Source organism: Phalaenopsis equestris, unplaced genomic scaffold, assembly GCF_001263595.1.
Source record: "Phalaenopsis equestris unplaced genomic scaffold, ASM126359v1 Scaffold000256, whole genome shotgun sequence".
Lineage (NCBI taxonomy): Eukaryota > Viridiplantae > Streptophyta > Magnoliopsida > Asparagales > Orchidaceae > Phalaenopsis > Phalaenopsis equestris.
This window is the reverse complement of record NW_018164698.1, coordinates 1,542,505-1,569,510: the sequence shown is the minus strand read 5'-3', so window position 1 is coordinate 1,569,510 and position 27,006 is coordinate 1,542,505. Positions and strand designations below refer to the sequence as shown.

General features: G+C 33.1%; 2 protein-coding genes across 4 annotated transcripts in view; one reads left to right on the top strand and one right to left on the bottom strand.

The window, feature by feature from the left end:
- LOC110024411 (polygalacturonase-like) overlaps window positions 1-2,501 on the bottom strand; it is an 8,345-nt gene extending 5,844 nt beyond the window's left edge. The window contains exons 1-5 of the mRNA XM_020724362.1: window positions 2,444-2,501; window positions 2,255-2,364; window positions 2,036-2,167; window positions 1,211-1,381; window positions 122-142 (exon numbers count right to left, since the gene is read on the bottom strand). Coding sequence (XP_020580021.1) covers window positions 122-142; window positions 1,211-1,381; window positions 2,036-2,167; window positions 2,255-2,364; window positions 2,444-2,489 — 480 coding nt within the window. The 5' untranslated portion in view covers window positions 2,490-2,501. The remainder of the gene's footprint in view (window positions 1-121; window positions 143-1,210; window positions 1,382-2,035; window positions 2,168-2,254; window positions 2,365-2,443) is intronic.
- A 14,264-nt stretch (window positions 2,502-16,765) lies between these two features.
- The window catches only part of LOC110024439, a 36,997-nt gene continuing 26,756 nt past the window's right edge, over window positions 16,766-27,006 (top strand). For all 3 annotated transcript variants that reach the window (XM_020724405.1, XM_020724407.1, XM_020724406.1), the window contains exons 1-3: window positions 16,766-17,074; window positions 17,162-17,215; window positions 17,329-17,380. In XM_020724405.1, coding sequence (XP_020580064.1) covers window positions 16,971-17,074; window positions 17,162-17,215; window positions 17,329-17,380 — 210 coding nt within the window. In that variant the 5' untranslated portion in view covers window positions 16,766-16,970. The remainder of the gene's footprint in view (window positions 17,075-17,161; window positions 17,216-17,328; window positions 17,381-27,006) is intronic.

Below are 27,006 nucleotides of genomic sequence, written 5' to 3'. Positions count from 1 at the left end.
ATAGTTATATATATATATATATATATATATATATAAAATTAAGTTTAGATTTTTAAGAAATTTTATAGATTTTAATGAAGATGAAATAAATAAATATTCATATATTTGACTAAGAACATACCGTAGGAGCAACCGTGCATGGCTGAAATATCAAAATCAAGTAAATCATGTAAGTCATTGATATTTAAGTTCTTGTAAAGATGATATTTAGAAGGCTGAAAATTTTTATTTTAGCATAGGTTAGGATTCTTCTGAGCAGTGGCTTTATAAATGAAAACATTGTTGTGCACTAATCCTGTGATTAGCACCGATTCAACTCTAAAATGGCGGTTAATAATATATCTTATTAATGCTTAAAACAAAAGGCTTCTAAATAATAAACAAAAAGATTGGTTCAGGCGGTGTTTGGTAGCATACTATCAATTGGATTTAGCCATGAATTCAACTTAATTCAAGCCAAAAAAATAATAATAATAATTAAATCTATTTTTTTCTTGTTTCGTCTTTTACTTCTCACATTCCGTCATTTTTAAGACATAAATATGAATTTCATAAATCCAATTGTGAGGAGGATTTATTCCGCCATTACTTGCAAAATCTTCGGCCCACAGGAATTTGATAAATTTGAATTTATAGAATTTGATAAATACTATTTAAGGTAAAACTTAGACATGTAAGTGACATGCATGTATCATCTATATTTGAAATTAATGTTAAGTCTTGTTTTATTTAATAAGAAAATACTCATTTTAAGATATGCTGAAAAATTGTTGATGTTATGGGCAATGAAAACATTTTTCCTCATTGAAAGATAGCCAAAAAGGCTTTTTTTTTAATGATAAACACTTTTATCATATGCATCAGTCATAACTTCAATCGTTGCATCCACATGCCACCTTAACCATACATAAAAATATGTATTTTAGTTTTTAAAAATAAAAAATGATGATATTTTCTTATGTAATATGAAATTTTTGAGTGATATAAATGTAGAAATTAAACTTTTGGAGTTACATATGTAGATAAATAGAAATTAGGTGAAATGAACCAAAATTTAAAGTTTTAGTGTTGACAATCTATAACTAAATTACAAATCAAAATACAGAATAAGCCTGGGTCATTCTTAATTACTAAAATTTGTCAAGACAAAAACATTGAGAAATAATTAATGCAAATTTATTAAGATATTAAAGAATTAATTAGAGCTTACTTGAGATTTATCTATTTTGCAAGACTTTGGCCACCAAACCTGACCATTACCGTTGATAGTGCCGCCGCCTCCCACTATCAGATTATCTACATGGCTGAAGAGCATCCACATCATTCTATTCTCGCTGCTCCAATCCGCTGCGTTCGATGAAGCTTCTATCGTTCCTTCTATCTGAAATTTATGATATATATATATATATAGTGTGTGTATGTGTGTATATATATATATAAAAAGAAATGGTTGGAGGCTATTATACGAGCCCCGATCACCCCTCATGCGCCTAAAAATTCGAGTACTACACCCTACACTCGGGGGGAATCAGACCTCACACCAGAGGGACTTACAACTGACAAGCAGATACCCAACCAACTTATTTGCGCGCGAGCACACACACACAATTACACGAGAAAATATTAGTTGCACAATACACTACATGAAATAGAAAGAGCGAGTGGAGGGACACCATCCTCTCCCTCTTCTTTCTCTCATTCTATTAGCTTGCCACAATTGCCTGCAACGCATCTAATATTTTCTCCAATTACACAAAATAATAGTCGGACTTCAGCTATCACTTTTTATTTATTTATTTATTTTATTCTCTTTAATTGCACATAGGAACTTTTTTAGTTTTATGTAAAATCTGTAAATATTGTAAAAGTATTTGGTAGGGAGTCTATGGATGCGAACTCTTTATACAATAATATTATATAATATATACTCATGTAGTACAAAAAACTCAGATCCATACATAATATTCTATCGTGAATATTTATCCAAAATACAATCACTGAATTACTTATATACTATCGACGGAATCCTTCTCACCTGTAAATAAACTTTTGATTTGCATGGGCCAGAAAAAACTATAGCTTTAAGCAGATACGTCGTCTTATTTGACACCACTAAAGTAGCAGGGCCGGTGGCAGAGCATGCTGCTTTCCATGCCTTCTCAAATGCCTAAACATATAAAAATTATGCAATGAAAACTATATATATATACGATCATATACATACAATTAATTAATTGGGTACATATCAACATACCAAAGTAGCGTCAGCTCCACCGCCTGTTGCACCATAATCACTAACGTTAATAACTATATCGTTAGCCGGAGAGCTTCCAACTTGATCAAAACTCCTCTTTGCTAACCCTTCTGTGTCAAGCAAAAGGGAGATGTTTAATAAACCGGATGAGACATAAAAAGAGGAGGCTTTCATTTGACAAACTCAAACCTTTAGGTTTGGTTTCAGCGTTATGAAACGTTGGTAATAACGGCATCAGAAGAGAAAACAGAAGAATAATAACTCTGGGAAGCATTATAAGAGAAGCCGGGAGAGTAGAAAGTTGGAGATTTGTTTGGTGTTTTTGAGTCTCATGAAAAATATAGACATAAACAGATGGATAGATGGATAATTGAATATATATACATATAAAGAGAGGGGGCGGGGTGTGTTGTGGATTAGTTTACGAGAGATTGAAGCATAAGGATCATTAAAGCTTTTCCCATGTTTTGACATCACAATTTAATCTGGTATTGCTTTAGTTTGAGTTCATCAGAAAATGGAGCTTCTGAAACTGAACAGATAAAGATGACATATTTAGAACATGCTTTATCTATCGAAGGTTTGTTTTTCTTAAGAAAATATGCTTTATCGATCGAAGGTTTTCATTCTTAGTTATGTGTTGGAGTTGCTTGTATGACTTGATAATTGGGTCATCGTGCATTCACGCTTGTACTTATTTAACAGATATGTATCTTTTGGTGTTCGTGCCAGTGGAGTAATGCGTGGACGTGTAAGGATCCCTATGTTTGGCCGTATAAGGATTGTTCTTTTGTGTCGTCTAATAATTGCATGCAATTCTTAGCTATAGTATGTATATGTTGTGTAAGCCCTTAGGGTTATTTGTTTTAAGTATTTTTTGGAACTGGTGTAATTTATATGTAGTTTTGTAATCGACTCAAGTTCGAATTAAATTTTAAAAATTATTATTTATTAATATATATATAATTGCTTAGGGAGCAAAGTTGAAATTTATTGATTTTCCCCTATCATTTTTTAGATTTATAGTGGTTTCTTCATAGAATTTTCTCCAATCTTTTGATGTGGGACAAAACAAAGAGGAGGTATCGGCGTAAGTTGTGCAAAGCAGGCGAGGCTCCCTAGGTGGAGCGCTTATTCTGGAGTCTCATGGCAAGTAGGCCCTAATGTAATACTTAAGGAGTGGACTCACTTGTCACGTGGCGCATGACCACTAGAGTTCGGATGCAAAATTTGAGTTGTGTTTTGATGGAAAAAATTTTCCACTAGGTGAGACCATTCCTATGTATTTACATAAGTCACACCCAAAAAGGCTGCAGCAGTGGGCGGAGCCGAATTTTGGGCAAACTTTTTGATTCATTTACATGGATTTATGTATCTATCGTCTTAATATTTGTTTTTTTTATAATATGAGAGGAAATATTTACATGCATACCACCCAATTTTTATATATTTACATTTATAAACTGAATCATATTTTTTATATTTATATCAAATTTATCATTAATTTAAGTATTATATAATATTTATTTATTTTGAGCTAAAAAGAGTCAACACGATCGAGCATGTTTGTGTTCAGCTCGTTTATAAATCAAGTTAAAAAAATTTGTTCATGTTTGACTCTCTTGTGTAAAGAACAGATCGAACAAGAGCTACTTACCGAGTTGAACATGTGTTATTCGCGAACAACGAACTTTTTTGACAGCCTACACACAACATATAAACGCGCAAACATAGTGTGATTTATGTCGTTTGGTGCAAGTTCTCCTACTTCCATGCGGAGTGGTTATTCCACTATCAGCAAGTGAGGAGAAATAAAATGGTTGAAATAGAGTTACAACTACACACATTAAAATCAAGCATAATCCCTTCTAAATATAAGAGATGATTAAGGCACACTAATAAAAATCTAAGGCGACCAATTTACTCCATATACAAACAAAGCCTCCAATACAACAATCTTCACCTTATCTCTCACATTCAGATAAGTTACCGATGACTAAATGAGCTCCAACATCAAAATGACTGCAACAAAATGGTTGTCTATGTCTGTACCCCCCTCCCAAAGGGATAAAGCCTCACTTAGTTCTTCAAAATGCCTAAATGGTTAATAAATCATGAGCTTGGATGTTCACAAAACTCATAAATTGGGTGAACTTATGCTCTTGTGGTACCTAATTTGTGAGTATGTTTGTTGGATTCTCCTTTGTATCTATCTTCTTCAACGAAATGTCATTGTCATCAATCAAGTCTCGAATAAAGTGATACATCAAATCAATGTGTTTGATATGAGTATAATGAATTGAATTCATGGCCAAGAATATCCCACTCTGATATCACAAAACACTATTAGAGACTCCCGCTCAATTTTCGAAGTCATCCAATAATCCATCCACATCACTTCCTTCATCCCCTCTGTCACTATCATGTACTTAGCCTTTATAGTAGACAAAATAATAGCAAACTGAAGAAATGATCTCTAACTAATTGAACCTCCAACAAATGTGAATAAATAGTCAATCATATAGTCCATGCGCCCATCCATATCACTCACATAGTCATAATCAGTGTATCACACACACAAATGAATAATAAATGAAAGACTCTCAAATATTAAATCAACATCAAATGTACCCTTCAAACACCTAAGAATATTATTCACAACTTGTCAATTACTCTATCTGAGATTATGCATGAAGCTAATCACAATACAAACCACTTGGTGTAATGATTGTTATAATACAAACCATGACATATATTTGACTGCCCACTACACTAGCATAAGAAATTGATCATTTTCCTTTGCTCTCTTGATTATCATTAAAACACTAATATGAACTCAACTAAAAGTGAAATATAATAGGTAGACTCAATGCCTTGCTCGAGTCATCAACCTTAGAACTTTTTGTCACCATTCAAACATATATATGCTCCTTGCAAAAGCCTAACATTTCCACCTGCTTTGTCCTTAAGAATCATGTGAAGAATTCTATGAGTTACACCTAACTCCCTCTAAAAATATTTATATAATTACTTCTTCATCCTATCAATCTTAATCTAACTAGTAGATGAAACCAACTTTTCATCATCATTTACAAGCATGTGGATGAACTCACCGTTGACTAACTTCTTAAAATATGCTCAATAATCATACTAGCTCCTCATGTACCTCTATCCCATCATGAACTGATCAAACTTCTTATACCGCTACTGTGGTGACTACTTCAACCCATATAAAGTCTTCTCTAATATGCAAACCAGGTCTTTTAAGGCTTCGTATCCAAGCGACTGCAATATATAGATCTCCACTTACAAATATTCATGCAGTCTTCATATCAAGCTACTTCAAAATCGATCTGCATTGTGATAAAAGTGCTAAGAGAACACATATCAATAAATAATTTATCATTTGATAGAACATCTCATCATAGTCAATCCTTTTTCCTTAGGCAAAGCCATTTGCCACTAACATTGCCTTATATTATACATCAACTTCATGTGATCCTTCTTTCTTTTCATAAACCTAATTGTGCCGAGTGGCTTTCCTTTCCAAAGGAAGCTTCATTAAACTCTAGGTAGTATTATTTCTAAAAGACTATTTTTTTCATCCATTAACCCTCACCAAAGATCACCATCTAGCTCTCCATAGCTTTATTATAGTGACAATAAATTTCAGCATCTATTACTAAAAAGTGTAAATACAATATGTAATATCTTCATGTCCTTCTTATTACTAAGCTTTTAAAATGAAATATATTTTTTTATGCATACATATTAATGTGATTGGGACATTAAAATATTATATAGATAAATATCAAAGTAGAGTTAAGTGATCGATATATTTATATATAAACATAAAGAATTATATAATATGCATTTGAATATTCCTTAATATTTTTGTTTGATCTCCACAGCATTTCGTCAAGCTTAAAAGCAATAATTTTCTTATTTACAAGGGTGCGTTGGTTAAACAAACTATACATTATTATCCTTTACCGTATAAGATCTTGTGAAATTAAGAAAACAAGCTGCCATGTCGTTTATGTATAATCATCTTACGTCTTGTGTTGCATTTAGTTTCTCATTCTCAAGCGTTGTAGTTGCTTGTGTGATTTGACAATCACATCAGTCTGCATGCATGTACTTAGTTTAACAGATGTACTTGCGGACATTAGAAGGATCACCAGCACATGTGAATCGCAGCATCAACAAAAGATTTTGGCTTGAGTTTGGGTGCAGTTTATTTGTGTTGGTTGGTTTCCTATTAATCCTGGATGCGGTATAGGGGCTGCATCCCGCGTATAGCGAATGCGCTTTCCTCCTATTGCCCTTCTGCCTTCAATTGTCTCCTCTGCGCTAGTCTCGTGCGGAAGCCCTAACTCTCTTCGATTCTCCTCATTTCTCTCTACCGTTTCCTTCATCCTCATCTTCTTATCTCTGATCTCCACCACAGCTCAGCAAGTAACCAATTCATTCTATAGAAATAGTCAAAATCATGTAACTACTCTTGTACCCTCTAAGGCCTAAACAACCAGGCCTAAATGTAATAAATTTGTGTGGAAAAATGTATATACTTACCTACCAATACATAACGATCCTCTAGTTAGAATACTGATATTTTCCCAAATACTGTTGTTGGCGCCCCTTTTTTGTTAGAGACTCTTTTTCTTACTTGATATACGGAAGCTAACTCTTCTTATAAAAATGAATAAAAAAATGAAACATTTATGAAATTATTTAAAAAATATCAAATATTTTTTAAAGGAAGTGTAATTAAAATTCTTTATTTATGGTAACATAAAATTTTATTCACATCTAATTTTTGTTGTATATTGTATTACATTCTTGATAGTAGAGTTAAAGTTTGTTGACTATATATTGTATAAAAATCTCTCATATACAAATAAGACATTTTTAGAAGTAGCTCATGTGAAATGTGAAATTTTTTTATGTAAAAAATCAAGGATATGAAATTTTATGAGATTTGGATCAACTTAAATGATTATTTAATGTAAGTGCCCATAAGTACTAGACACCTCACCACTAACAATATTCTCCATATAACTGAATTATTGTATATTGACTATGATAACACCTCTATTAGCTTCTCTTATAACCTATATATAGCATATGTATCCAATTATTGTTCACTAACTAGAATTATGCATTTCCCCTAATTTATCGTGTGTTGCTTCATCTCTTAACAGGGTCTTCATCCCTGTTATCTCACGGTATGTCTTCATCTGTGATCTTCAATAAGCTATAAATAATAGCTTTATTCGCAGTTGAAGAAAGCATTGGTATAATATAGTAAATATTTATTGTTGAAGATAAATATCATGATGGATGTAGGAGGGTCCTAGAGGAATTGAAGATATTATTAACAGTTGATTGTTTGTGGTTTGATCATTCATTCATCTTGTAAAAGTTGAGACCATCGATAAAAAATGAAGACACAAGTATTGATAGAGATAATGAGTATCAACATTATAGTTGAGAATATCATGTCGAAAACAACAAGCTTCAATGCTATTGACATTAGTGATCACAAAACATAGTAGCATTTGTAAGTATAAGGGATTGATATATATGGCTCTGTATTATCTTACACAATATTTTCTTGTTGAATTCATCAAAGCATTTCTAAATATGTGAAGTGTGCATTATTAATTTGTTTATTGATTGGAAAATTCTAGTCCATTCAACTACAAAATCAAAATCTATTGAGTGGTTCATGTTGCTCATTCTTGATCATATATTATTTTGTAAGCATTTAAGTGTAATAAAGTTGTCAGAACGTGACAATTTTATGCTCTTTAGATTCATCTCCTGAAGATGCACTTTTCAACGAAGTCAAAAATCGTTTGACAACATGATAAAATCGAAGTAAATGATTTATATTTTCAAATGTTTTGCATGAATTTCTTTTTGCACATAATAGTCATGACAATAATTAATTTACTTTATCTTCTTCTCCCTTCTTCAAAGCAAAGGGGGGAAATAGATGAGCTCAAAGGGATAAAATTTTCAGTAACTTCCAAGTCCCCATAGACTTTCGATTGTGTCGAGCAAAACAATAATGGCCCCCAAAGACTTTTTTCGCATCCATTATCACCCTAATGTTGAAAAATTGAGCGCACATATCTATTCTTTAAAGACAAGTACTATTTCAAAAGCAAAAGGAATTATCCAATTCAAGCAATTGTAAGGCTCAAGGTATGGGCTAATATGTCACCTCCATGAAAGGTGGATTTTAGGGGCACGTAACAAATCCTCAAATTAAATTTTATTTATATATAATATCACTATTATAATGTTTACGTTATTTGATATTTATTATTATAAACTTCCAATTTTTATGCTCTTTCGCCCACAATATTTATTTATTTATCCCGTTAAAAAAATTTCATACCCTCATATTTGTGAAAATTTATATATTTATATGTAAATAAGAGTTAGGGGTTTAGATGAGCCGAGCCAACTCGAGGTCGGCTCGTTAATGAGCTCACAAGCCGTGCTTGTTGAGCCACGAGCATGAGTTAGTTGGCACGTGAGCGGGCTCGATTAGCTTACCATTAGTCATTTTGATGTATTTTCCGGTGAGCTGTCGATGCATCATTTTCCTTTTTCAACAACCAACACCTTGTACGATGAGCTATCATAAAAAATAATAATAATAAATAAGTGTTTAGTTCAAGCTTGCAAGCCAGCTGCTGCCACTATAAGCCAAGCTCGAACTCACATTTTGACAGACGAGCCGAGATAGAGATATATAGTTACACGATACTCATTTGGTATGTAAATGCCTCTTTTTTATTTAATTTCAAGCTAAATTGGGAGAAGATATTTTTTCTGGTCTTAAATAATTAAATGATAAAATTTGTAATTTAATGCACAGGAATTTGGTATTGCTTTCGTGTTGTCTAATTGACAAACTATTGGAATTTTATATGATTTACATTTAAAAAATATCTCTACCTATTTCTTACTTCGCTATGCTCTTTTAATTTCCTAGAGCCTTCATGTGCGAAACAAAGATGTAGTACTTCTAAGTTGCCTGTCTTTTAGATTGCTTGCCTCAATTTTATGGTATTGAATTTTATGTATGGTAGGAAAAAGACCCTTGCTAGAAATTTTAAATAAACTTGTATAGTGTATTTGGGGCAGCTGCAACTTATTGAATGAGCAGTAGTGAAACTGTTTTTAGGATAAGTTGTTGTTAGAAAGCAACTGTTGGTGAAGCTATGTGTCTGCTTGATTGATCTTTTGTATTGCAACTGTTCTGAGAAAAATGATTATATATATATATATATATATATATATGTATGTATGTATCTATTAACAAAATTGTAATAATAACAAGCAATAATATTATAACATTGTCTTTCATGTCCAAACTATCAAGTCTTCTTGAGAATTTTTTTCCAAAACTTCTTTTCAGACAAAATTACTATCTATAGGGGATTCCTGACTATCATTGACCCATCTAAAACATTTACAATCGTCAAGTATTCTATTTATGGGACACTTACAGAATCTCCTCCCATAGTTAACTTCTCATCCTGACTATTAAAAAACCCCCTTGGTATAAAAATGAAAACCAAAACTTATAATGCATCAAAAACCTAATTAAACCACATAAACACCCGTAAAACACATTCTTCACAAGCTATACCCTCAAGGTAGAGATCACTCCACAACCTAAGGAACACAAATTCTTCACTAAACACCAGTCAAATATAATTTTCGCAAGTTAAAACAAAATCAAAAAAAGAAATGCAGCAAAAAATCTTGAAAATAGCATAATATAAGAGGTGGAGGAGAGGGGAGCTGAGCCATTGGAATTTAAAACCGAACAAGTTCGAATATTGGAAGAGTAAATATACCACAAAATTTTAAGTTTGATTCCTTTAGAAGAGGCACACTCAAATGAAGAAGGGAAATCATGCAGCGAGAATTCAAAAATAAGGGAAAGGTAGCACAAGCAGAGCAGATGAGAAGATATTAAAACACGAGGAGAAAAGGCGGACCAAAATTTATATCAGAGCTCCGCAAACACTTAATTTCCTGGTGACAGAATAGAGAATGTCATTGCAGACGACGCCCCAAACAACACAAAATTGCTATGGTTCCATGCTACTTATGCGTTGTTGCCTCAAACATACTGCTAGTCTAGTGATCAAGTGTTTTATTTCTAATGACAAGGTATTGAGTTTAAAGATTTAGAAATCATCCTGATAATAAACATATTGTCATTAATGCAATATTCTATCTTCTCTTATATCAACCCTAACTCTGATACTAATTTATCCTATGACACTAAATCTCCTACATAATTTGTTTTTTTTAGTAAGCCTGCAATCTCGTTAAAATATTATATAGACATATTAAATTCTAATTTAATGCTCAATATTCTAAGAGTCACTGAGAACTCAAACTGCTTGCAGCAACCTTCTTACAATGGCCATTGTGGAACACTAAATAATTTATAAAACATTTTAACTTTTCTATTGATGTCTCATTTCAAACACTTGCTTGGCAAATTGAAAACTAGCCCCATTGAATCCATTTTTTTTTCAAATATAGTAAGATCATATTTACTTAGAAGGGCAAAGCTTGATAAAACACTAGTCTGATCATATTCAACACGTAGTTCATACTCTTCAAGTGCAGTTCAATACTAATACTTAGGCTGAACTCCTCTATGATGCAAATCCAACATGACTTTATCTGGTGTTAATAAGGTGTGATTTATATGCTTTTTATAGAGGCATCAAAACTTAATCATTGAAAGGTAAGTAGGAAGCTATGATGTTGCTTGCACAAAACTGTCAACATCATTCAAGAACTCATTCGTGAGTCTTTTTATGTCATCTGTAATCTTAAATTTTTTATTATTCATTGGCGCCTTATAGATTTAAGTACAGATATTAAACACAGTTAAATAGATTGTTTCATACATAAGTATGAATGTAACAATTGATCACATAACACGTAACACAAATGAGGAATATAATTAGAGATTTCTTGTGATTTTGATGGAAACTAGGTTTTATTAGAAATGTTCAGAACGCTATAATAAAATTGGGGCTTTAGTGAAGTCACCAAGAAATGACAAACAATATTTCTAGTTTGGTTATGGAGTGTTTAAAAAAATTTGAGAGTTTTGGATGGCCAAATGAGGCTATGGGTATAACATACATTAAGACCCATCTTTAACCAAAACTCATCTTGGCTTATTAACTATAGATATAGCACACAATTAAACTATACACCTATGTCGTACCTAAACTTTCATTATACTTGTAGCACTCTAAAATTTAATATCCTACTAAAATTATCAATCCTAAACCATTTTTAAGAGTGAAATGCAACTTTTCATGCATAGGCTTAGAACACCCAAGTCTTGTGCATGTAAACATGGAAGTTGAGGTGTAAGATATGTAAACACAGAAAAATTGTATGGTAGGTATGTACATTTCTTAACCCTAAAGAAATAAATTACAGAAGATTGTAAATATATAGGAATTGAGTTGTATGTATCTAAATTTTCACAACCCTAAATAAGAAATGAGCTTTCAATATCTCGCATCTAAACTTTCATATTTACACGCATATCACTAATCACACATACAAAAAAAAAAGGTGCGAGATATGTAAACATCGAAGAATTGTATGTTGGGTACGTAATTTTTTGCATTCTAAAGCAGCCAAACTCACAAAAGTGTATAAATACATAGCAATTGAGTGGCATGTATGCAAATGTTTCTATCCCTAATAAGAAGGGAACATTTATATACATAGCACACCTTTCTTATTTATTTGCACATCTCGTACCTAAACTTTCAAATTTGCAATCACCACGCTAAACCTTGAATATCACACCAAAAGAAAAATATGAATTGGGTTGCATTCTAAAATATAAATTGAAATTGTATGGCATGTCATTGAGAATTCAATTTTAGGCATTAGATATGTAAATACATTAGAATTGAGCGGTATGTATGTAGACCTACCCCCTAACTATAAACAAGAGGGAGGGGGTGGGGTGCGCGATGAACCCTAAAGGGAGGGAGGGAGGAAGGATGGGAAGAGACCTAAAGGGAGAGAGGAGGATGGGAATATTCTGTTTCCTTGTCGTAGCTGAGTAGGGCTGTCAATTTGGCTCGTTGTTCGTGAACAGCTCGTCTTCGGCTGTGGTAAACCCAAAGGAGCCGAACACGAACAAATTTTTATGCTCGAAATGTAAACGAGTCGAACACGAATAACAATTTGTAAAAAAATTTATATAACTTTTTATATAACAATATATTACATATATTATTTATATAATAATATTATATATATATTTATGTCTAAGTTTAAATCATAACACCTCATGTGACAATGTGATTAGTATCTTCTTTTGTATATATTTGATCCAGGTTCCAATCCCACACTTTACAACTATTTTTCTCAATTTTAGTTTAAGGAGCCAATTTCGAGCCGAACACGAACTTGAGCCGAACACGAACACACTGTTCACGAGCCGATTTCGAACACGAGCTATTTCGAATGAGCCGAATACGAGCCAATCCTGAGCTCGCTCAAACTCGACTCATTTACAACCCTATAGCCGAGCATAGGTACATGGCCACTCATTACCAAGAGATCTTCGTGAGTGAAAACAAAAAGATGACAAAAAAATGAGCATTTTTTGGCGCTCGGGTTTGATATTACACGACTTAACTTAGCAATAAATTAGCAGCTAAAATTCTAGCGGTTAAGTTCATCAGCTGAAATTTCAGCTCTTACTTGATAGCTTTTACACGATTACTCTATTGGCTAAAAGTGACAGTTGCCTTTCAATCCATTAAACTAGAATGACATTTTCAGTCGGTATTCAAGTATCTAATGCCTATGCTTCAACTTTTACATACATAACATCTCAATCAAACATCAAAATGTGTATTTAACTTTTTAAAAGTTAAAATGGTGAATTTTTTATGTGATGTGAAAGATTTGTGTAGTATAAATATAAAAATATAAAATTTTGGTTTCAGATATGTAAATATATAGAAATTGGGTGGTATGTATGTAAACATCGCTTTATAATACTCAGGCACAATAAAAAGGAAGAGAAGAACCAAAGTCTTAGGGGCAGCTGCAGCTACGCTGCCTCAGAAAGCTGCTGCGGAGAAGCTGCTGTAGGGAAGCTGATTGTCCGTTTGTTTCAGCTGCGTGAAAATAGCTATGGGGCAACTGTTTCTGGAAAAAAGACCATTCTGTCATTGTTTAATAAAACTGTCTAAATCAGAATTGTGATAACCACAAATTTGATACTTAAGAAGTAAAAATTTATTTCAAAACAGAATAAAAGTTCAGATACAAAACTCACTTAACAGTGAGTATCAAAAATGCTAAAGGCAAAGAAAAAATAATAAAATTACAAGTATAATAATGATAATATTATTTTGAACATGAAAGCGGTGTATGTCCATGCCTTTCCCAACTCGGGTCATTTTGAAGGCAGTATTCAACACAAGCGTGGTACGAGTTTTGTGCAAACAACGACAACTTCACTAAAAAAAGTTTACACTATTCTTAAGAATTATTTCACAGTAATTAAAGCAACATATAAATCTAGAAGTTAAAGAAATCGCCCCCAAACGGACCCTAAGCACAAGACCAAAGCTGTGGAATATGATGATGATATTTTTGAGCATTTTGAAGGAGTAAATGGTGTGTATTATTTGATCAAAATTAGAAAATTGAACTAAATCAAATAAATTTGTTTGATTCAGCTCAGTTTCAAAAATCCAATTTAATTTTTATTTTTTAAAGCTTTAATATTTCATTTTTGATTACTTGTTCATTTTTTATTTTCATTTAAGGGAACAAATCGAAAAATTGAAATTTAATTAAAATTTTTTATTCTATTTTAATTTCATATAGAACAAATTGAAAAGATTTAAATTTACATTATATATGTAATATTTTATTGAAATAAATAAGTGATTCATAAAATTAAATTGATATTATATATTTAAAATTTATAATTCATAAGGTTTGTTCATAAACAAATTGCAACAAACTATTAAATTTTTATTATTTCTTAATTGAATAGTTTAAATTCAATTAAATTTTGATTTGGTCAGTTCAATTTTATAAAATTTAATTCAATATTTTGAATTTGAAATTCTAATTACAATCAATATGAGTAAGTTGAAAATCAATTCATCTGAAAAGACCAAGTGCTCACCCCTAAAAGAGGTTCTCATAAATGGTGCCCGGAATGAAGGACACTTGGAAGAGTTGCTTCAGAGAAGATAGAGGAAGGATATAAACGCATTACAAAAAAGTTGGCGAATACAACGGGGAAGGAATGTTCAAAGTTTCTGGATGGTGATTCTCATAAATGATGTCTTAAAGTGGAGAAAATATTACGTTCGACAAATCAGATGTGTGGATGACAGCGTTGACGCATCATGCCATGCATTCAACAACATGGTGCGATCTACACTGTCGTCTGCACGCTCGTCCTCTTGACGTAACATTTTCTCCTGGAATCTAGGACAATTGGACGAAATATTTTCTGGTATATTGGAAAAGTTGTGATAGAAAAATATAAATGAATAAATTTGTTTACCACATTATCTTAGTTAAAATTTTCATGTTTTTTCATCACATTTATTATTCTATTATCTATTCAATGCCATATGTTCTAAATATTTATTTTAAGACATTTATATACATACCACTCAATTCTTATGTTTTCACATATCTAACACCTAAATTTTTTTTTTATATAGTTATACCACCCAAATTTTTCATATCACATAAGAAAAATCAATTTTGCCACTTTTAAAGAATGAAATAGACATTTTCATGCATGTGTAATATTGCATATGTCTAAAAATTGAAGTTTAAGTGTTAGGTATGTAAATACATAAAAATTAAGTGGTATGTATGTATTTACATATCTAACATCTAAATTTAAATGCATACCACTCAATTCATATGTATGTTTCATTTTTAAAAATTAAAGTGGTGGTAATTTTGTTGTGAAATGAAAGATCATCAGCTTATCCGAAACTGTGTTTGAGTTTTTACACTAAACGCGAGCGGGCCGCGTTTCAGGATAAACAACTTATCCTGAAACACATAAGCTGCCCCAAACAGATTCTTAGTTAGTATTAATGTTTACTTGTTAGATATCTAGTTACAATTGAGTGGTATTCATGTAAATAATTTATAGCTGCATTTACAAACAACCCACCCAATTCCTATGTATTTATATATCTAACAACTAAAATTTGCACATTACATTTCTAACATGAGACACGGCTGTTTTAATCTTTCAAAAATGAAATATAAATTTTCATGCATAGATAATGTGGAAATATATAGAAATTTAAAAGTAGGGGTTAGATATAATACATAATAATGGAGTGGCGTGTTTGTAAATCTTTGAGTAATATAATTGACTGAAATTTATCCCTAGTAGGGGTGTAAGCGAGTTAAGTCGACTCGAGCTCGGTTCGATAAGTTGCTCATGAACTGAGCTTGATGAGCAGGCTTAGCCAAGCTCAAGCTAGCCCTGACTCAACTCATAGCTCGTGAGCCGGCTCGTTTAAAAAATATCCATATAAAATACACTCAAAATATATTAAATTTGAAGAAATTATTTTTAAAGTATTAATAATGTTTTTAAAAAATAATATTACATATTTTATATTAAGTGATTTATTATTATTATTTTCTTATTGTTAATTTTATTTATGATTTTATTATAACATTATGTTAAATTAATATTATTTTATCTCATTTAGAATAAACAAGTTGGCTAATGAACCGACTCGAACTCGTCAACTTAAACTTGAGCTAAATTAATCAAGCTCATGCTCAAGCTCAAATTCAAATCAAGAGTGTCTCGAACTAGGGCTTGTTTACACTCTCGAGCCCAATCCTACTCGAAAAAATTTTCCATACGGAGAGCAGACGTTACGTGGACTTTAGTAATATACCGTAATGTGTGCTATACTGGGCCCATCTCATAAAATATTTAAAACATAAATTTTTTTATGGGAGTTATTGAAGTGAAACCACGAAGATTCTTTGAGATTATTGCAACGAGTTATTAAAGTGAAACTGCGGAGGCTATTGGGGGTTATCGTGGAGTTATTGCATTAGATTATTGAAGTGGAACTGCAGAGATTACCAGGGGGTTATTGCGGTATTATTAGAGTTAATACCCCAATAACACCGAAATAATACCCAATAACCCCGAAATAACATCAAATTCAATTCAAATCTATTAAATTTGATATTATCTCAGGGTTATTGGGGTTATTTAAGTGTATTAAATTTAATAATTCTACAATAACTCTCAATAACACTACACGGCTCTGCGATTTAGAATTCAATAACCCCAATAAAAAAATCATATTTTAGTATTTTATGAAATGGGCCGTTATAACAGTCGAGTCTACACTAGCTGTGCGTCTGCTCTCGTGGAAAATTTTCAGAAAAGCCCAGTGACTGCAGGCCCAGCCGCCTCTACATATCTCCGCCGACTTTATGACCAGCGGTTTCGGTTCCCTCGGTTTCTCTACTTATACCAACGCCTTTCATCATCGCGCTCGCAGTCAGCATCTACCTCTTTATATCTCAATATCCTCGTTTCCTTTGGTGCCTCCGTAGACCTATAGCTTCTAAACCAGGCTAAGGACCGGGAAACATGGCCGGGATGGGGGATGGAGTATCTGATCCTAGGTTACACTTGCCTGGATCGGATCGGCAGAAGCAGAAGCGGCTAGTTTTCGACAGACGCTACGGCTGGGTGTACCCTATCTCACTCTTTCGTTTACTCAAAACATTTTAAACTAGTCCGTAGAGAACATGTAAGATTGTTTTCTTCCATATTTACAGGTTTGATGAGTGGAAAGACCCCGCAGAAGAAGCTTTAGCTGGCGGAAGGGGAATGTGAGCCAATGACTATTCCTTCTGGCTTTTGTAATCTATGATTTGGTATTGTCTTTTGGTTTATCTTCTTGAAACCTGTTTTCAGTTTCTGTATTTTTTTTTTCTCTGAATAGGTTTTGTGTGGTGCCAATTGCTAAGTGTTTGCTCAGGATGGCCTCCCAGTCGGTAGTAACGCGGAACAATACTGTTTTTTTTTTTTGTTTTTGTTTTTTATTCATTTATTTGTTGAATTGATACGGTCTTTGAAACATTAAACACTATGCTCTTGGTTATAGAAATTGATTGTACTTTCTTCATGGTGTGTTGTCTCTCGGACATTCTTCATTACTAGTCTATCAAATGCACACCTTTTATTAAGGAATAATTTAACTGGGAAGAAGAGTTGGAGTGACATCTATTTATTAGAAGATAATTGGATATAGATTTACATGCAGAATATGCACTTGTTAGATAGGCTGTAAAAATGGTGTTAGTTGATGGAGAAGAATGGGGTAGACTTAAGACAGGATGGATAGAAGTTATTCAAAATGATTTGCAAAGAATAGGTTTAATATTTTGAAGTGTTACTTAACAAGAATGAATGGATAGTGAAGATTGATATAGTTAAACCGAAGTAGTTGGAATAAGGTTAATGATGATGAAATAAACCATTATTTTTATTGCATAGAAACAATATTTTAGGTGGTGTATGTGGCTTATATATGTAGCTATACTGTCTAGGGACTCATCAATGGCAATCGTGGAAAGTGGTTGGAATTTTTGAGGCTTTAGATTATTATTAAAATTTAATTTTTTTTATTAAATGCTAGTAGACCATGGAACATATTGGCAGTTGAGACATTCTAACTATTATTTGTTTAATACAAGATAAAAATGTTCTGAATTACTTGGTCAATATGGGTTAGACATTTAAGACAAAATATACACTAGAGGAAAGGTGGAGTTACTGGTTGATTTTAATTGTTTTTTTTATTTGAAGGCTGCAATTTCTCATGGCAAATTCTTCAATTTTATGTAACGAAATCCTTGACAAATTTTTAATTGAAATTTCTATTGGTTTTATATTGTATCCACCAATCAACATGTCACCCTTCCCCAAACTTGATTTTTTCCTAACCTTCATCACTAGATCTCTCAAGAAAATCTTTTTTTTGATACATTTTCTCACTCCAATTCGACCTTGTGAGGTTCCCTCGATGCATCTTCTCTGTAGTGACCATGGGATGTACCGAAATGATGTTTTTTCTATTATTGTTTTGGGGGCAAGATCACATAAAATTTTCTACACATTATATTATATAACACATAATGATAAACATTGTTTTATAAACTACCACTTAAGAGATATTGATACCATTCACCATAAATAACACTTCTTTTTTTCCGACAAATTTAATGACTTTTTTACTGTCATGTTATGTCCTGGGGCTTAAAATTAGCTAAAATGCGAACGAGTGGTGGAAAATTAAGTTTTTTCTTTATTATTTTATTTCTATCACTAACATTTATTATCCACAAATTAAATGAAAGAGCCACTAAAAAAGTTCAATTAAATTAACCAAATAAAAAGTTACCTTTCAGGTTGCTGATCACACTTTATGTAAATATTTTCTCTTTTAGTATTCATCTTAATCAAAAGTTTAAACTTGAAAAATATATTTAAAATAACATAATGAATTATTAAAAAATAACTCAAAAACAATCACACTTCTGAACTATAGTAATCCAAAGAAATGAGACAATATGCATGCTAATCATTCATTTTTCATTCTTGAAAATCATATAATAATCTAATATATTCATAACATTTATTTAATGAAAAATTTAAACTTCTAGTATGCCATAACTTTAACTTCAATTTTATTTTATATTCTTAACATTCACATTTGCCTTAGAGCACCCTTAAAACATAACCCAACACATCTTTTACTGATATTATCCCGTCGGCACAGCGGTTAATAATCTAAATATCACAAATAATATGAGGTGGAAAGATTCTTACCAACCCCTGGTCGATATTATACTATTGGTATAGCTGTTAGCGATTTAAACATCACATTGTCTTGGTTGGTAAGCTATCTCTACTCATTACCGACTGATTTATTCTGTCGGTACAACGGCTAGTGATCACATCACAATTGTTTGGGGTGATAGTAAAACAATTATGCGTGCGGGTACACTAATGTCCCCTGCCTGTATCATTAGAAGGTGATCTGCTCCTTTTAACATGCACATACAAACATTCGTAAATAAACTATTTCATTATTCATAACATACATTCTTCCGAGACATTTTCATTCATCTACAAACATACATATTTACTCTAATGTGCAACTATTTATCATGCATATATTTTCTATCATGCATATTTTGCATATCATATATATTTTTCATGCATATATTTTCTATCATGCATATTTTGCATTTCATTCACATCTTTCATGCATATATTATGTTACCTTTCTATCATGCAACCCTTTCCTGCTAACAATATGATGAATCTATTGTAATTTATTGTAATTTAAATTTAACTGAGCTAGAACATACATGCAGTCAAAAATACATTTTGAAATAAAACAAATTAATGAGATTTAGAAATGTAATTACATATCTTAATCTTCAAAACCCTCTTTAAAAGCTTCTTTGTTCACTTAACCTATTGGCAGTAATTAAAAACTTAATATATTTAATTAAATATGCGAAAACTTTACATTCTAGTCTTTCTTCTTTCTCCTCCTACTTGAGTATTCTTCCGTCATTGATTTCTGATTTAAGAAAACCTAATATTAACCATTAATATATTTTCAATTTCCTTACAATTTAATAACCGATAAAATTCTTCACTCACCTCGATTATGTAGATCACTCATGCATAAGTAATGATCTTTATCTCCATTCAATTTGAGACTTTAATAGCTCGATATTGATTTCAAAAGCACACACAATTTACAATTAAAGTATAAACTTAAATTTATAAAAAAATTCACTAATTAAATTATGATATAACCCATTCCACCTAAAAAATTATTCAGCTGTCTTAACCACGTGTGCAAGCTTCCATTTCCTCTCCTCCGTGCATGAAGCCCGCACGCGGCATGCTCCTTCTACCAAAACCTTTGACTTATAATATCTATTTTATATTCATAAAAATTTAATATTAATATCATGACATTATTATTAACTAAATTTGCGTAGTTTGATAACTTAAATATCATTCTTACCATGTACCCAACATTGTCTTTAAACCCATGCTCGTGAGCTTTAAACTCCCTGATGGGGCATGACTCCTCTTTCTTCACACCTTGGCATAGAAGGAGCGCGCTAAGCTGTCTCTTCCTTCTTCCTTCAAACTCTTTTTCCTCCTCTTCCTCTGGATTCGATCCTCTCGCCTTTTTTCCCTTACACAAGCGGCGACAAACCTCTTTATGCAAACACTCACACAATTTGTCAAAGCCCAAGGTATAATTTGCCTCCTCTCCTTCACCTACGGCTAGAGCTTGGGCTTCATTCTCACAGAATGACGTCAAACCTAAGCATGAGCCGCTCCTTCCTCCTGCACGAAAGCCTTACCTTCCCTTTTGGCTACGCAAGCGTCGTTCAACTTCTTTTACGTGTGTTGCTAAAACTTAGGTAGGAAAAGCACTTGAATCCTCCTCTTCTTCTTCGCACTCAGCCTTTCACACTCTCTTCTCCGTCTCCCTCTCTCTCCGTTGCACTTGGTTTGAAATGGGGAGATGAGACTCTTTAAGTTATAACTGCAAGGATGTTGAGCCTTTTGTTTATTAGTTTATTAATATATTTTCATTTATTATTTTGTTTATTTATTTAGTAATTACTGTTACCCTCTCAAATGTTTTCTTTTTGACAATAAATGTTTAACCCCTTCTTGATAAAGACATCTAGATTGAATTGTTGTATTCTCTACTGCTTGTAATAGGCATGCAGTAGCAGATTTTTAGCTCCAAACTCATGGTTTTAGGTTTTGAATCATAGGTATCAAAAGATGGTCTAGTTAATGGGGGCCTCATTCAGAGGGCTTGTTTTAGTTGTGATTATTTTGTTACATCTCTTGGGAAGGCATCAATTTCTCTTGATGAATTATAACGGTCATAAGGAGCTAATATGAGAGACATTTTAATGGTATCAGTTTAAACTGCTTACAAGTATGTTGTGGCCTAGTCTCAAGAATATCAAAGTGAAGAGAAAAAAAGTATCATCCCATCCCAAAGGAGAACATTTTTCATAAAATGATGTTTAATTATTGTCTTGATAGTTTCTAATATCGAGTACTTGGAGATATTATAAATACAATATCAAAGTTTTTAGTTACCGGGAGTTTTAATGCCAAACATCATATAGTTTTCAGAGGGTAGAATATTTCACTTTCTCAAAGAATCTCTCTACATGATCACTAGGAGATGAGGTTTCAAATGAGCACAAATACTTATGTTTAATTACAACTTTAGTGTGACACTCGAGCACACTCTTGGTAAAAATATTATTATGCCCTAGATTAGTGGTTGCTGATTTTAGTTTTATATTTAAGGCGTGATTGGGGATGGATAGCCAATCAAATCATAATTCCACATTTCTATCATTCCTACTAAATTTTATGAACCTACTCTACTAGTCATGATTTGCCTCCTATTAGATATTATGAGTAGATTGGAGTTGCTATCTTGTAGACTTAATGGCTCTGTTTGGCTTGAAGAGGACTTTTGTCTGGATTTAATAGGAAAAATCAGAGTTAAGATCATGAATATAAGCAACCTTGAGCCAATTTGAAGACTTGTCTCTTAATTTGTTGAAGATGTTCTGAGGGACTGTAGAATCAGAAATTTAGCCAAATTTAAACCAATTTAACCATTTGTTTTAATTTCATAGAGAGGAATCAAGGAATTTGAGAATTGAGAATTTGGTTTGAGGACTTATGTCTCAATTTGGCGGATATAGTTCGGGGAATTTGTGAGATCAGGTTGCTTTTGGCCAAATTCAGGGTTTAAGTCTCTATTTGGTAAAGAATATTTTGATGAAATTTAGAATTTAAGAGACTTCATGACAATTTGGGGATTTAACACTGAATTTTGCGAAGGTCTAAGAAATTTGGAATTAATTTTGGGCTCTTTAGATTTGATCACATAAGACTTTATACTGGTTTGATTTGAAGTTTGTCTATATATAGGGACTCTTGCCTTTAGATTTGCTAGCGATGACCTGAGAGGCTTAAGTTTATGATTTAACAGCTTTTTGTCAAATCAAGGTTGTTAAGTCCCACATTGGGTATCCCTACAATGTAATTTCAAATCATGTGATTGAGCCAACAGAGCACTTGCTAGACAATAATTTTAAATAAAACTATGACAACACCAACAACAACAAGAAGCCTTACGTGGGTCCGCCCCTGCTTGAAGGAAACCCAAATGTGAGTCGAGTGATATTACCTCATAGGAGAGAAACTCGTACGACTTCGCTTTAAATGATTCTTGTTAGAAAGGCCTTGAAGAACTTATACAAATGCTTTACAAAATTTTTTTATACGACACATATTTATGGTTGCTATGTAGTCTGTTTGAATGTTAATCTATGTTTGCTGTTTGGTAGGGGCATGATTTGGAGCAGAGGAAAAATACCTTATAACTCTATTTATATGGTTCTCAAATATTGAGGTTTATGGCTTTTATTTAAAAGCTTTTTTGGAGTGGGAATAATGACTCGAGCACTAGAGTCGGCCTTTAGGTGGGGCTTGCAACCTCACTACATAGATAAAGTGGTTTTGTTGTTATGGGTGCTTCACGTTTTTTAAGATGTAGACCATTGCCATTTCATGATTTTTTCTTGATTTCACGATTGATGTTTGCAAACCTAACTTTAGTAAAACCCAAAGGATATGATTTTATTAAAATAGCTTGATGTCTTATATTTGATTAAATTCGTGTGAGGGTAGTCAGGTCTAGCATTGGCTAGTAACCAAACTTGCATGGGAGAGAACTTGGCTCATCATAAATAATTTTATGTATACAATGGCAATGGTCTCGACAGTATGCCATATTAATTCAATAAATACGTGAAACTTACCTATTGACTCAACATGCACATGGTCACCTCGACAATTATGAAGGTGACTTGATGGGAATGTTGAGGTTTCAATCACTATGCTATTCAGTAGGCCATTTTGCTAGCTACTACTTGGTTGTCTCAATGGGTGCACTGGTTTATGGGCGATACACTAGCATCCTATTAAGTACCTAATTTTTCTAGAACAATGCGCTAGCATCTCAATGAACATTTGGGTTGTTTCAATGAATGGCCGAGCATTTTAATGAGCACTTGGGTAACTCAACTGACGCAGTGGGAAGATCTACTTTTAATCTGCTAATATAAATTTAACATGCCAACTTAGCTTGATTTGATTCATGGATTTTATGTTTGGAATTTTTTTAATCAGATTTTATTCTTAAATTTCTTAGCTTCACTTTAGTTTATTGCTTTAAGAACACTGTCCAATTTATTTTTTATTGTAAAATATCTTTAGTGAGGTTTATTTGTTGTGTAAAGTGAAGATAAGGGTTTCACATCCTATAGATGGCTAGTCACATAGGAATCAAGCAAGGATGGTGATGTTGTCTGACAACTAGAAGGCCAGGAAAGGAGATTGGTTAAATGATGTTGGCGGGCCAAAATATTTGTATTTTTTCACTGTTCATATCTCCCCCATAACACAATCTTTTTTGGGATTGGTTTTAGAATTTAATTTTATTGCGTTATGAGTGAAGCTCCCATGAGCAACACTTTCACTATAAGACTATTAATGCTTAGTGGCAAGTTTCATAGGCGTTAAAAGGGAATATTTGCTGTCATTCTTCTGCATTTGTGCAGAAGAATCTCCAATCTCCTCTCCATTCACTCTAGTGATCTTAGTTAGCATACCAAAATGGAGTTGGAGTGACCCGGCAAGTACCCAACACCACAAGATTATGGTCGCTTTATGGCTACTTTGTTGAGAACACAATGAGGCTTTCTGTGAACATTTCTGGTTTAGAGCCACCATGAAAGGCTTATGGGTGACTCCATCCAGGGCACCTTAAACCAAAGGCCAATATCCATTATTGAAGAAGATAGACAACAATACATATAATAAGCTATATTGCCTTCGTGCTTCTCCTTGCTTCCTTTGAAATCAGAGGGAGGTTACATTTTATGGAGAAGGGGAGCATGTGTCGTTGGCCGAAGATGAACACCACAAAGAGATGGGGTTCAGAATGGTGGTATCGTGGGCAATCATCGATAACGTTCTTCAAAATATCAGTGCATGGGATCCATGTCCTTTGGGACATGGGCACCATAAATGCTCATCTTTTTGATGTGAGTGTACGACGAAAAATGGGGGGCAAATGACGTGTCATCTTTTATGGTGGACATGTTTTCTCTTCAATAGTGGTTGGATCGGGCAATGCGATGTTTTGCAGCTAGTCTGATAGGAGTGAACAGGCTTTTGTAAGAATCCTCTAAAGGGTCTTGAAGGGTGTGCCAAGAGGGTTGAGTTCTCACTATGGTTGAGAATGAGAATTCTCCCGAGGTGGTGTTTATTCTTCCACGCTCCACCACATCCCTTCCGCTTCGCTGCCACGCATTCCTCGCTACAGCCGCCCAAACAGCCACATCCTTACTGTATTTTTGCAGTTCCTGCTCTCCCAACTGTCCCTTCTTAGGCCAGTCACCTAGAATCCTTCCTCATGCATCCTTTTTGCCTATTCCAGCTAGTAACAACCATTCCCGTTGCCGCCTCCTTGCTGCCAGCCGCTCAGAATCATTCCTCCGGCACCCCTGCTGCTGCCCCACCCACCCGGAACCATCCCCCTTTACGCCCCCCTGCTGCCAGCTGCCCAGAATCCTCCCTGCAGCTGTTCCAGCAGCTTCAGACCACCTCTAGCCGTTGTTCCTCTACTATCCAGTTCACCTACCACCTTGCCGCCACCTTTATAAGTCCCTGACAATCACCACCACCTCCCTAGATCCGTTCAAGTCCTATATTGTGTCCGTTGCTATTTTCTATTTTTGTGTGTTGGTTGTAACTGTTTATTGACTGTTGCAGTAATAATATTTGTTTGCTTATTATTATTTGGGTTAACTCTGGTATCATTTCATATCAAAGTTAGTATAACCCTAGTCCTATCTTAGGGTTTCTAGAAAAACATGTAGTCTCATCATCGATGGAGGGAACAACAAGATGTGACATCTACACATATAATGGAGAAGTTAGACCTCAAGACTTGGTGTCCGTTTGACTCAGCTTGAAAGTGCTATTCACGTTTTGAAAACGCCGACTTGACATTTGTTTTGTGCGTTTGTGTTGCTGTTGACCTCAATTTTCGTGAGGTCTAGTATTCCTCGTAGGAGTTAAGATCTAGCCTTAGGGGTCTTCCTGCGACTATCTTAGAACCTTAGAAGTGGTGCCCGCCTTGTTTTAGTTCGACCTATTTCCGTCCTCTTTTGGAGTTTCGCGTGTGCGGTATCGACTTCTAACAAATATACTATAATGAAACCATTTGAAATTATTGCAAAGTGACAACATAGAAATCCTATAGAACTTGCAGAGGTACTTATAAAATCTGGACTGGCACATTTGCACAAACATGCATACAAAGTAGGCATGATCCTCATATAGATATTCATGAAAAATCAGCAATTTTAAGTTTTTTGTTCCAGTGTGAATAAAAGGTAAGTAAAATTTAAGCCTAGTGATAAAATCATAATTCAGCTAAAAACTTTTTTTGGGTAGTTACATATATTTATTTGTCAAAAAAGTTAAAGAGCAATTATGGAAGAAGAAGCCTTTTTTAAAGGTTGATGTGAATCTTATACAGTTTTTCCCTAAAAAAATTTGATATCAACTTTCTTATAATTATCACACTATAGCAATTTTTATTTCTTTTTTCTTTTTTTTTTTTTTGTAAAAATTTGCTTCTCCCACAAAAATTTTGAAAAAGGAGCAAGAAAATAGAAGCCGACAATAATGTTTCAATAGTAAGAAAAACAAAGTAATGAAAAAGCTACATCAAATGAAACCTAAATCCTAAAAGGCACCCACCCAAAACATTTTAAAAGTTTGAATGAAAGATATGCGGGACAATTTAAAATTTTGCAATGCATTGAAACTAGTACCTAAAAATTAAAATTAAATAAATAGTATAAATTCAACTTTCAACAAGTCAAACTTAACCTTATTATTAAGCCTACAACAAATTCCAAAGATTCTACTCTTTTTACACATTCCTGGTGAATCAACATTTAATTCTCTATCATAAACTTTTATACAACTATTCCTCGAGCTATTCTAGATGATAAGATTATGTTTACTATCGAAATTGAATTTTAAAGAGATGTTATTCACTAGCGAGACAGGACTAACTTTGATGAGACAAGACTAACATTGATTATTTAAAATTTAATTCAAAGGAGGATCAAAAGTTATGTCCATATGTGGTTGGTAAGTATAAACCCGATTCGAGTACAAATCCATACAGATATGATTGGAAATTTCATGTTTATTTTTTCCAGAAGAAATGCGTCGAGTATTAGTTTCTTTGTATTCTACATATTTTCTTTCCATTAGTTGGTTTATTTTATTTATTGTTTCTATTTTAGAGACATGTCAACAATACTGGCCAGAAAGCATTGTATTTCAATTCCAAGCTGTACCTTGCTTTATATAGTTTCCATAATTTCAGCCTTGATTTAGTTTCAGTACATTACCACAAAAGCTTTTCTGTTGGATGATACAGCATGCTATA